The sequence below is a fragment of the Acinonyx jubatus genome, chromosome X (assembly GCF_027475565.1).
Source record: "Acinonyx jubatus isolate Ajub_Pintada_27869175 chromosome X, VMU_Ajub_asm_v1.0, whole genome shotgun sequence".
Classification (NCBI taxonomy): Eukaryota; Metazoa; Chordata; class Mammalia; order Carnivora; family Felidae; genus Acinonyx; species Acinonyx jubatus.
Genome location: NC_069389.1, coordinates 118,123,968 through 118,137,194, shown reverse-complemented (window position 1 = coordinate 118,137,194; position 13,227 = coordinate 118,123,968). Strand labels below are relative to the sequence as shown.

Genomic DNA, 13,227 nt, shown 5'->3' with positions numbered 1-13,227 from the left:
ACTAGTTATATATAAACTATATACAATTGCCTACTAGTCATCTGTACCTTGATGGTCCATAAGCACTTCAAACAGCCTATCCCCAAATGATTCATCTTCCCCTGCCAAACCTGCCCTTCCTCTCATTGCCCCACCTCATTGAATAGAAGGTGAATAACAACATGAAATCTCTGCCTTATTTAACACCAACAGAAGTATATATTGATAACATAACCCAAGTTGCAAAAATCACTACATAGGACCTGAAATGCCACCGGTGCTTTTCATACATTTTTTTTTTAATTCTGTAGAAACTAGTTTTAATAAGAAGAATTCAGATCCTGGTTTGATGCACAAAAACAGAACTATCAACTTTATTTCATATTTGTAAGTAAACATGACAAAAATAAGAACAAATTTTTGTCTTTCTAAAATGCTCCATCAGGTTGAGATGACTGGGGCAGTCTCTTCTGCTTGGAATGGTTTGTATTCTTCTCAGTGGGAAAATAATGCTACAGGAGAAAAGTAAAGTAGAGTTAAACAACTCGAAAGGACTAGTATACATACATCACACTTTGTTAGAACAGGAAATGACTGCAACAGAGTTCTCAAACTGTATTCAATGTTATCTTTAACTTATGTATTTTCAGTTTGCCAGTGTACTATCTGTGAGGTGTAAAGACAAAATACACTGTGGCAAATACAATGAAAATTTCTGAATAACAAAGTGAACTTCCATGCCCCAGTAAATGGCACACAGAGATTGTTTTGTCTATTTATGTCATATATGTGTGTCTGTGTGTGCATACATACACACATGCATGTGCTGCATTAAACTTATACAAAGCAGTAATATATAGGTATGTATAATCATATACACGTATGATTATTATTATATATACTTATGTATTACATAAATCATTTTATATATATATATATATGTATATACACACATATATATAAATATAAACTGCCTTGTTGTAAGGATTTCAATTCTTTTTAGATAAGTCACATTTCCTATTCATCTAGTCCAAACTTCTCATTTTGCAGCTTGGTGAACTGAAGCCCAGGAAAGCTAATGGAGTTGCCCAAGCTCCCATGGTACAAAATGACAGAATTGAGAGTAAAACGAGAGTCTCCTGACACTAAGATCAACAGACTATTATTCCACTCCTCTCCTCTGCAACTGAGGCTAGAAATTAACAATTTAAATTTGAGTATTGTATTATAATTTTCAAAGCATCTTCACATACATTATATTGTTTAAGCTACACCAAAAATTTCAGCTGATGGTATCAAGTTGCTGATAGGTTAACTTACTTGCCCGTGAAAATGCCACTAGTTAGTGGCCTGAGTCTCCTGACCCCCATTCCAATATTCTATTCCCCAAAGTATACCTCTTTTCTTACCAACCATTTTATTTTTAGTTGGATCTTCAAAATTACTTTGGGAGGTGGAAACACAGGCCAAGCCTGGGGGATCTGTAAGCCTGAGGGCCAGGTAGTCAGTCCCTGGCGTATGATTCTGGGATCCACTCTCTCAATTGCTTATGATACTGAATTATTTAAGTTTGAGAAACAGGGAGCTGAAACTAACAGCTAGAATCCAGGATTCAATTGCAGATCTGTCAGATTCCTGAACCTCCTTCCCCCGGATATGTACCATGGCCAATACATATGGGGAACTATAACCATTGTTATTTAGCAAAGGTATCTTTCATGGATCCTCAGAGTCAAAGCAAGAAGATTCCATTTGTTTCTTCTGAAGGGCTAAACCAAATAATGTTGTACCCAAACAACTTGGCACACTTCTTGCCCACCTTCCTGCATCCAAATATCCCTAGTGACAATATGGTTTCAGAACCTGATAATCCTGTGGTCTAAACATTTGTAGGGTAAAAAAATACATACATCATTGAACCAAGATGGTGGTAACAATAATCAAATATTAAACACTTCAATTTTATATCCTACCACCAGTTACCTTTGTTCTCTCACTGCTTTCCACCACCTAAACTTTACTCATCTTCTGCTGCTGTCCCTAACATCTCAGCATCCTTCTTTAGTTTCTTTTTTTGTTTCTTCACACCCTTTCCAATTTTGTTGACTTTCCTTCCTAAAGGATTGGCCCATTTGCTGTAAAATTAAAAGTTCAAAGTGAAACCTTGTTCCTCAACCGTGATAGAACAATAACAATGGTGGGTTATAAAAGAAAACAATGATGGGGTACAGGGAAAAGGCTAGTTACCCACATAACTCTTTTTACACATTCCCACCTGACCGCTTAACTCACCATATTCGGCAAATCTGATAGAAAACATTGTACCTGGCTCACTCATATTTATCATTGTCACCATTACTATCACTCTGTATAGCGTCATTTTGATCATTTGATCCTCCACAACAGGAATGCTCTCCTACCTTCCCTCTGCTGACATCAATGTTACTCACCCTTCAAGACCTAGCCTCTATGTTATTTGCCTAGGTAGCCTTCCCTTTTATTCCTAGCTTATAGGGATTCTTCCCTCCTACGAATATCAAAACTAAATAGTAATAGCTCATATTATATTGTCTTCTACAACTTTACAAGTTTGCACTTTTACTCACTATTGCGATCATTTGGAATTCAATCTTGTACTTCCTTGAATTTGCACAGTCAGGGTTGGGGGTGCCAGAGAGCCGATATATCACAGGCTAAGAACTTGGCCAGGTGTTTTACATACTTGATCTCACTTAATCCTCACAACAACCCTATAAGATGGAAATTGTGTTTCCTGCTTTCCAAATAATTAAGCTGAGGCTTGGAGAAGTAAGATAACTCACCCAAGGTCACACACAGATAGTAAATGGAGATGCTAGCATTTGAACTAAGGTCTGTTTGACTCTAAAATGCACTCTTTCCATTAGACCACTACAGCATTAGCAGATAATGACTAATAACAACAAGTGTGATAGACTTCTCCATGTGCCAAGACCTGTGTATAAGCACTTCATGTGCAGGATCTTATTTAATCTTCATGATGACCTGATGAGGCATTTCCATTTTTCAGGTGGGGAAACGGAGGCACTGAGAAGGGAAGTAACTTGCATGAGGTCATCAGAATACTCTTTGGTGGTGCCAGGATTCAAATCCAGACCTTCCTAAATCTAAAAAGCAATCTCTCATTCACTATGCAAACCTCTCCCTTTCCCCCCTCAGAGCTTGGAAATAACTTCAGGCTAGAGCTTTACCTTGTAACTTTATATATCCCAGAGAGCCTGGTACCCAATGAGGGTTCTGGAAATGTTAGTTGATATTTATAAGAGCTTCCACTTTCTTTTTTTAAAAGATTTTATTTTCAAGTAATCTCTACACCCAATGTGGGACTCGAACTTACAACCACAATATCAAGAGGTGCATGCTGTATTGACTGAGCCAGCCAGGTGCCCCAAGAGCTTTCACTTTCTAAAGACCTAAGCACAAGCCAAGGAGAAAAACTAGAAAATGCTCAAAGCAAAAGTATGGATGGAAACCCAAAAGAGAAAGAAACATTTGCATATGATATTACCAACAGGGAATGACAGATACATAGTCCTATCCTCAGCTCAAAGCTAGGTAGTGTACAGAAGAGGACACCTGGCTCCAGGTGGTGCTACTTAGCTATAAAGAGCAACCAGGTTCTTAGCATGTGGGGCCCAGAGCTTGCTAAGCCTGCCCCTGAAATGATGACTTTGAAGGTAGTATTCACTTTTCTCCCCTCAAATTGCATTACTAGGTTGTCACTGAGCTCTACTAGGTAAGAATAGATATGGAGCAAATAAATACTTTTTTCTCAATCATAAAAAAATATCCAGGCATAAATGAAATAGTGGGTGAAGGCCAAAAATGTATTTATGATTTACCTATGGCCTCTTGGTAGAGCTATTAGCTTCAGTATCAAAAAAATAATAATAGCTGAAACAACTCTGTAGTTCTCAGTCTCTTGGGGCCAGATGTGTTTCAGAATGCAGAATATTTGGGGTTTTAGAAAGGCAGTATGACATAACATACTGAATATTACATGATACTCCCATGAAGTCCGGGGCAACATCTCATGATCAAACAGAGTAATATTTCTACAACAAAATATATGAATATTCATTTTAAGTATCAAGCAAGGACTAAAAATGTCTCAGGTCAGGTCAGCTCAGGTTTTGCTGCCAAAAGACGAAAAAAGCTTTAGGTTTGCAGACCTTTTGGATTTCAGAATTTTAGATAAGAAATTGGGGACTTAACACTTTTTTCTAATGTTGTGACTTCAATATATTTTATTTCACATAAATAAAATGACTATGTTTTCTTTATACAAAGATTTTATTTTAAATTTAATGGCCTAAATTTCACCTTAACTGACAAAGAAAAATGCAACATGACCTTATTATTTCAAAATGTACTGTACTAGTCTAGGTTGCAGAGAACTAGGTTTTAGGTTCAGCCTTCTAACATTTATTACTGAGATCCAAAGTTAGATATTCTACTCAATATCTAATGAGAATGCCCAAGGGGGAAAGTAGGGTTGAAATGATTTGTCCAGAGTCCTAGAGGTGATTTTCTTCTTTTTATATAAAATGTCATACTGTGGCCAGCATACTCACACTTGAAGTGTACAGATCGACTTATCTCATATGCATTCACTCATTAACACACTTGCTCATTCCTGAAACAAACACCATTCTAAATACTAGAGACATAAAAATGAATAATATATGGGTCCTGCCCTCAAGGAGCTTAAAATTTAGAATGGAAGAGAGATATATAAACTGATAATTCTATCACATCGAGATAATCTAAACAGAGGTAAGCAGAGATTGGTAGGAAACAAACAGGAAACAGACAAGAAAGAGATCAACCCAGTCTGGGGCGGAGGTTTGGGGTAAGCTTCCTAGAGGAGATGAACTTTAAGCTTAGGCCTGCATTCAGAGTGGGGTGAGCCAGATAAAGAAGAGTGGAGATGGGAAGATAATATAAGAGCATTTCAATCAGTGGGTGGTACATTGTGTGAAAATATCAGAGTGGTGAAGAAGCATGTTCTTTGTAAACATCAAGCAGAGTGGTGTGGCTGGAAACACTAAGTGGAAACAATGGGAATTTCTTGTGATGCATATCTATATAGTTGTGAGATTTTTTTCTCTAAGAATTCCCAGGAACCTACATCTAGAAACAGAAAAATGGTGTGGATTCAATTTTAATGAAACAAAGGAACTGGAAACAATGGATTCATGCATCAGACAATAGAATCCAGGCTGGATAAAGAAATCAGACGATGCTAAAAGACAGAAAACCAGGGGAAAACAGAGAATTAAAGAACCTGGATGTCTCAATGAGAACAGGTGTAGCAAGAGTAAAAGAAGGGAAAAACCTAGAAGACAAAGCACCTATGGTCAAAGAATAGTTTGAGATTTGAAGTTTAAAATTTCAGACACTGAGGTTCAATTTTTTAATTTTTTTTGTGGAATTTACCAATTTTGTGAGAAAGAGCATGTCAGGAGGGGCAGAGAGAGAGGAAGAGAGAGAGAATTACAAGCAGGCTCCACACTGTCAGTGCAAGGAGCCCAATGTGGTGCTCAAACCCACGAACTCGTGAGATCATGACCTGAGCCAAAATCAAGAGTCAGAAGCTTAACCGACTGCCACCCAGGCCCTCCTCAGAGGTTCAATTTTTTATGAATGACAAGATTCAGGATATGGGCATGAAAGTGGCTGGCCAATACAGAATACAGGAAAGATTACTCAGAATTGAGTACATCAGAGAACTCTGAAGCTATGGGCTTAGATGGCTCATAACATGGACAGCGAGGCTGCCCAGGGAGATGATCAGATAGAGAAGAAGAACACAACACCTAGCAAGTTCCCAGACCAAAGTAGGAGCTCAATAAATGTTTGCAGAAAGAATGAATGTAAAAAGGATTGAAGTGGAGAGTCTAGTGTAGTTCTAAATGGAGTATGTATCAGATTCATTTGGGGTGCTTTAGAAAATACACATTTCAGGTCCAAATCCCCCACTTATTATATCAGATTCTCTTGAGTACAGCCTAGGAATCTATATTATTAAATATTCCCAAGGTTACTTCCATAGAACCCATCTACAGACTAGAATATGATAAATACTGGTAATAGGCTGGCTTTTCCATGTTTCTTAACAAACTCTAATTCATTGATATAAATACAAATTCTTTAAGACAGTTAAAGAACGTAACATCAATTTTATAGACAAAAAATTTATCATTTGCAACATCAAAAAGATAGAAAATCCACCCAAACGACTGCCTAGATTACTCCAATCATTATTTACTGAGTTGCCTACCAAACAGTCTTAGAGACCTATGGTTCTCAGACCTGAGTATACATGGGCTTGTTAAAACCCAAATCTTGGGGCTTTAACCCCAGAGTTCTGATTCAGTAGGTCTGGGGTAGGGCCTGAGAACATGTATTTCTGACATGCTCCCAGGGGATGATGGTGAGACTAGTACAGGGACCTCATTTGGGGAACCACAGCTCTAGACTCAAAGAAGTATGAAGCTTAGCCCCTTGTCCTCACAGAAGTTACAATTTAGCCAGAGAAAGAAAACTAATAACAGGAAACAAAGGATAATTATGTGTTAGACTATGTGGTTAAGAACACAAGTCCAGAAGGAGGCTGGGAGAAAAGAGAAAAGTTGGGGTCAGGAGCCTTTGCAGAACACTTCATGGACGAGTTGCGGCAACTGCAATATGAAGGTAAAGAAAGAATTCAAATGAATGAAGAGGATGAAGAAGAACAATCCTAAGATTTGGGAGCAACGTGGGCAAAAGAACAGAGGCAAGAATAAAGCCTGGGGTATACCAAGAAAAACAAACATAGCTACCTGGATGGAACAAAAGATACATGTAGTGTTATAAGAAATGGTATTGGAATTATAGAATGAGTCTAAAATAGAAAACTTTGAAAGCCACAGCCCTTTGAGTGCGCTTGAAGCAACAAAATGCCATTGTGTTTTTATCTGCATTTCTTTTCTTCCTGTTTTCTATACTAGAAAAAGCAAGTAACTCAGAAGATAGATTGTAATCCTTGCTCTATCATGTAGTCTTGAGCAAGAGACCAAACTTCCCTGCACCTCTGTTTTGAAGGTCATATAAGACAATGTATTTGAAAAATTTACATAAACCAGAAAAGGCCAACATGCTAATTGTTTTTACCTTTAATTTTTTTATGGAGTGTGACTTTTTACTTTGGGGATTTGTATATAGTCCTTATGAGACTATGTGCTCCTTGAGAGCAGAGTATGATCTGAATTACCATTTTGTCCTTCACACCACCTAACACAAGGTCTGGAATCCAGATATTCTTGAATGGATTAGAAGTTCCTGAATAATATAATGAAATGAAATAATATACTATCTTTTGAAGATGAATCTGGCAGGATATTACATAATAGATTAGAAGGAGAGTAGATTAGGAGTCCAGGCATATGTTCAAATTGGCTTGGCAAGTACCCTTACAAATTCCCTCCTTCTTAAGGGCAAAGTCATATATTCCTATCAAAGTACCAGGAACCTTCTCCAGGACTCAGCTCCTAGCCATCTTCCAAACCCTACTTGCAGTCCCATCCTAGTTACTTACAGTCTCTCTTGTATAAATTCTTTGGATTGAACACCTCATTCCAATGTCCTCTGCAGTTCTCAATCCTTTCTATGCCCTTGGATGCCAACTAGCCTTGTGTTATAGGACTGAATGCCTGTGTCCCTAAAACTCACATATTTAAGGCCGAACTTCCAGTGTGTTTAAATTTGCAGATAGGGGGCTCTAAGGAAGTAATTAAGTTTAAATGAGGTCATAAGGGTGGGGCCCCAATCAGTACAATTAATGTCATTATAAAAACTGATTTTTCAGTTTTTTAAATTAAAAACAAGAAAGTTTACTCTTTCTCTCTCCCCTTCTCACATGCATCAAGGAAAGGCAATGTGAGTACACAGTGAGAAGATGGCCAACTGCAAACCAGGAAGAGAGCCCCCACCAGAAACCAAATCAGCTGGCACTGTGATCATGGACACATGATTTCTCACAGTGAGAAAATAAATGTCTATTGTTCAAGTTGCCTGGTCTCTGAAATTCTGTTATGGCAACCCTAGAAGAATAATACACCTTGGTGGGGGGGGGGGGTTGTTGTTGTTGTTTGTTTGTTTTTGCTCCTCTCCTAAAACCACTTACCCAGGACAGAAATTGACACCATAAGACCTGGACTAAGGTAACAATAAATGTAACAATAAATAAATTTGAGAAGAGGCAAATCTCAGACTCATTCCAAAGGAAACCAAAAAATTACAGGTAGACTAAGAGAATAGATTACATATTAAAAATAACGAAAAGGAAATAGTCACAGATGACTCAAAGGTTTCTAGCCTGGGAGACTAAAAAAATCACTGAAAGAAATGGACAGCTATCAAGGGGAGATGGTTTGAGAGAAAAAAAAAGATAAATTTGCTTTTGTACATGTTGCATTTAAGGTGCTAACAGAACATCTAATTCATGAGGGCATTTGGAAATATGGAATAGGTAGAGGTAAGGATTTCAGGATTCAGATTTGAAAGACTCATTCACTCAGAGAAGCCCAGAATATTATGATCAGAAAGGACCTTAGGGGCGCCTGGGTGGCTCTGTCAGTTGAGCGTCTGACTTCTGATTTTGGCTCAGGTCATGATCCCAGGGTCGTGGGATCAAGCCCTGCATAGGGCTCTGTGCTGAGCATGGATCCTGCTTAAGATTCTCTCTCTCTCTCTCTCTCTCTCTCTCTCTCTCTCTCTCTCCCCCCCCACCCATAATTTTTTTTAAACGCCAAAAAGAAAGAACCTTAGAAATTATCTAACTCAATTCTCTATCCTAATTTTATGAGAAAACCAATACCAAAAGAAGTTAACTTCAGTATAAAACTGGTAAAAAAGGCAGAACTAGAACATAGATCTTTTTACATGTTCTTTCTGCTACATACCTGTAATATTCTTTGGTAGATGAGAATAAGACTTTGGGAAACAACCACAGCTGAGACAACAAAGAAAAACAAACCGAGAAGAATCAGAATGGGAAAGGGAACAATGAAATCCAAGGAACGAAAGTTTCAAGAAGGGAGCAATCAACAGTGTTCTATGTGACCAAAAGGTCAAGTTGGATGGGAACTGAGAAAAGGCCACTGCATTTTGCATTGAGGTTATTAGTTACTTGGCAACAAAATGTTCTTTTTAATAGTACCTACTACTCCAGACTTCTCTTATGGGAACATTTCAGACATATAATCTGCATATAATGAGATTCTCTTATTATTTCAGTAACTAAATTACCTTGAACAGGGTCCAAGAAGAACTGGCTTTATGTGAGTTTCAAATCTATAGTGAGTCATGTTAGAGCAGGGTTCCAGTTTGCTCACATTCTCATCTGATCATATTTTATCAAAGTTCTTACAGACTAGCCATACTTTTAAAATTTACAGACTTTATTTCCTTTCTCTGAATTCACATGTATATAATCCTAGGAACTTCAAACCTTTCAGCAGTTGGCTAATTACTGCATAAAGCTTTTCAAAATAACATTACTAATTATGTTGTACAGTATAATGAAACACACAAACATGGAGATTTGAAAATGTAAATGCCTATTTTTAAAATTCAATGGGTGATGATTTTTAGGCAATCTTTGACACATTTATTCCCAATTCTTTACCTCCCATTCTAAAAAGTAAGTGGTATTAAGACTATCTGCATAATGAAAACCACATTATAATACAGAGAATCACGCAGCAGGATTTGTCTAAATGTAGAAATTTTCAGTAACAGCCATCTGGCAAGTAGCAACGTTGAAAGTGTATGGGGGATGTGCTATTTACATCATCTGTGTATCAGATGATCTACAATCTTAAAAAAACATGGCTTTTTATTAGTTGAAAGAAAACATAGTTTTGTCATTTTCAGACTGAGTTCTGGATTTTTTCTTAATTCAAAGTTGCAAATCCAATCTGAGGAAGAAAGAAACACAAGAAAATGCACTCCATCTGAGTTTAATAGGCATGGTATTATAATATTTGAATTTTCCACCTTACCAAAGCTATGTACACACTCAAGTATCATATCACTATATAATACACAGATGTTTAACTGGTCTATGTATAAAGATTAAACTTCATCTAAAAACAGATAAAGATTAGAAACTAAATATGGCACTTGAGACTATAACTATTGGCACTCTATTACTGTAACGGGAACAATTCAGCCACCACTCTTCTCTTCTCTCCCACTAGAGCCCCCTCCCCTGCTTCCTTTCATCCTCATCCACCTGATCTCCTCCTTCCTTCATCTCTATGTAAGTCTTAAGCCTGCCAGTGACACTTAAACCTAACGAGGTTTCTGATCCCTATTAATGAGAATAAAAATAGATCTTACATAACCTTGAAGACGTAATGAATTTCAAAACGCATCTTATATGCAAGTTTAATAAGGCTATTAGTAGAAAATTCTTAGAAAGCCTTTCTTTCACTAGTGCTGTCTGCTCTCTTCTGTACATGTGCAACCAATTCAAGCTGGCTTGAGTTCTCGGTGTACCTGGTTCATACCTCACCTGAACTTGAGTCAAGTAGAAGCAAACTAGAGATTACGTTACAGATTATTCCAGGGGCAAAATTCTGCCACTTCTGCTTAGAAATGACAAGCAGTTAAGGGGTCTATAGTGAGGAGATTCCATCTGGATGTAATGAATTATGCGGGAGCCCCCCCTCCAAATCTTGTCCTCCCTTCAAAACTCAGCTCAAATAGTACCTCCACCACAGAGCCCACTGTGCCCTCTCCCATTCATCCTGATCCCCACTGCCTCAAAACTTTGGTAAGTTATTGCCACCACCATCTTAATCCTTAATTATATTCCATCATATGTTATTATTTAACATGTCATGCTTGGGGCCTATTTTAAGGTAGGTTTAAGCTCTTTGAAAGTAGGGCCTATGTCTCAGACATTTCTGTGTCATCCACAATGCCTAGCACAAGCAATAACTAAATATGCTCAACTGTAGAAAGCACGAATTAGACACCAAAAGAATAAAATACATTTGGCTCTGGAAAGTGATTATCCTCTTCCCCCAAACTGCTTTCATTTCTCCCACCTGCTCATATTACTTCTCATGTTTCATCCCTCTAACCCTTGCCAGTTGTTAGCTCCTGAGGCGTTCTGTGAATAAAACACATCGTCCAAATTGTAGGAGCTACGGAACATCAAAACATCACTTGTTTTGGCTTACAACTGGAGGCCGAGAGGGGAGAGCTACAACATCTGAAGGAAGGTATAGTTAATGTAAAGGACAGGACCCAGCAGGAGGAGGAGCTTAATAGTTTCTTCCAATGCCTCAAGAGTTCTTCCAACAAATAGGCCCAGATCATGTTACTGCAGATCTGCTTCTGGCTTTTAGCCCCTAGTTAGTTGATTTAGATAAACAACTGTGTTTGGCTACCTCCTTTTCTTTTTTAAACCACTACATATTGATTTTACCGCTGCATCTATTTCCCTTTTATGGGTCATTTATTCTACCTACTGTAATATTTTATCTATCTCTTTATTCTTGGAAATGAAGAACAGGAAACAAGTTAAGGGGATAGTTCTAAAGGGATATCTTGACCCCAAAAAGAAAGGAGTGGTTAGCAGGCTTCGGCTTCCATTTAAGCTCCTTGTTTGGTATCAAGGATAGGATCTTTATTCGAACACAATTATTCTCCTTGCCTCTAAAATCAGCTTACCAGGAAAATCTTGACAGTGCCCCATCCACCTGCACACACCCATTGTTACCGGAAATTAAGCTAAGCAGCAAGCACTAAGCACATACTCTGGGGTTGCAAAGAACAACCCAGGATGTCTGAAGAAACAAATAAATTTTAGAAATAAATAAATAACCTATAGAAAACCAAATTTTTGGTGTTCAATAAATACACAATTCACACTGTTCAAATCTCTCGAACAGTTTTTACTATATATAAAGAAGAAAATCTATTATCAGGGAAGAATTCTTTGAAATTAATTTTAAAGAAAAATCCAACGTACCTGAACATCCCTCTAAAACTCCTTGGCAGAGACACAGTGGAGGAGCCATAATGAAATTATTACACCGGCCTATTATACCAGACATCTAGACTGCATGGCATAATCCTAGCCACCATTTGCTAGCAAATATTATTTCATTTTTGTTCATGGTTATCTTTTTTCTGAAATCAGACTCTGAAGAAGGAAGGGTAAAAAACTCCACTCCTATTCTCAATTACTTGTGGGAACAAAGAAAATGGGAGAGGCCTAAGAACAGGGATTACACACTCAGTATACAAAACGAAGTGAAAACTAACAGGAGAACTGTCATATAGCAAATGGGAGGAGTTGAAAGGCTAGGACTCTACTGTATCTTCAAAATGGTCTGACAAAATGATGTGAGTGATGAGAAGTTTAAATTACTACAGGACTGCCTTCCAGGCTAGTCAATGCCATCCACTATATTTCTGCATTCGCTCAACCATTAATTTATTCAACAAAAATGTATTAAGTACCTTAACACATGACGCACTGTGCTATGGATTGAAAATACAGTGATGAATGTAACACATTCATCAAACTCAAGGAAAAGGTACAAAAAAGAAAAAAAAAGACTTAATGATCTTTATGGGAAATAAGGTAACTTGTGTACAGTCTCAATCTTCCTGTGAAATCTAACCAATGTTTTGGTAACTCAAATACCACTACTTTCTTATTAACTCAAATAAAAACATCAAAGATGCTTACTCTTCAACTGGTAGCTTTTCTTTACCAGAGAACTGAAGGAAATACTCTCAGGGTCATGCTAGTGCCGACCCTCCACTTGCACAAACTTCAGAGTGAGTGTCTCCTTAAATTTTGTGCTCTAATTGCCTCACTCACACCACCCTGCTCCTGGCCCTGCTCTGTCTCCACACCCACCGTTCCAGGAGGTAGTGAGCTATTTTTTTAAAAAAAAACTGTAGATGTATAGGGGCACCTGGGTGGCTCAGTCAGTTGAACGTCCAACTTCAGCTCAGGTCACGATCTCACGGCTCGTGGGTTCGAGCCCCGTGTCAGGCTCTGCGCTGACAGCTTGGAGCCTGGAGCCTGCCTCAGATTCTGTGTCTCCCTCTCTCTCTGCCCCTCCCCTACTCACGCTCTGTCTCTCTCTCTCAAAATAAAAATAAACATTAAATTTTTTAAAAATTAAAAAAAAAAAC

The 13,227-nt window shown here is 37.9% G+C and overlaps 1 protein-coding gene across 2 annotated transcripts in view; it reads right to left on the bottom strand.

The window, feature by feature from the left end:
- Nucleotides 1-324: 324 nt before the first annotated feature.
- FMR1NB (FMR1 neighbor) overlaps nt 325-13,227 on the bottom strand; it is a 34,408-nt gene continuing 21,505 nt past the window's right edge. For both annotated transcript variants that reach the window (XM_027054768.2, XM_027054769.2), the window contains 2 exons: nt 1,963-2,114; nt 325-491 (listed from right to left, as the gene is read on the bottom strand). In XM_027054768.2, coding sequence (XP_026910569.1) covers nt 1,997-2,114 — 118 coding nt within the window. In that variant the 3' untranslated portion in view covers nt 325-491; nt 1,963-1,996. The remainder of the gene's footprint in view (nt 492-1,962; nt 2,115-13,227) is intronic.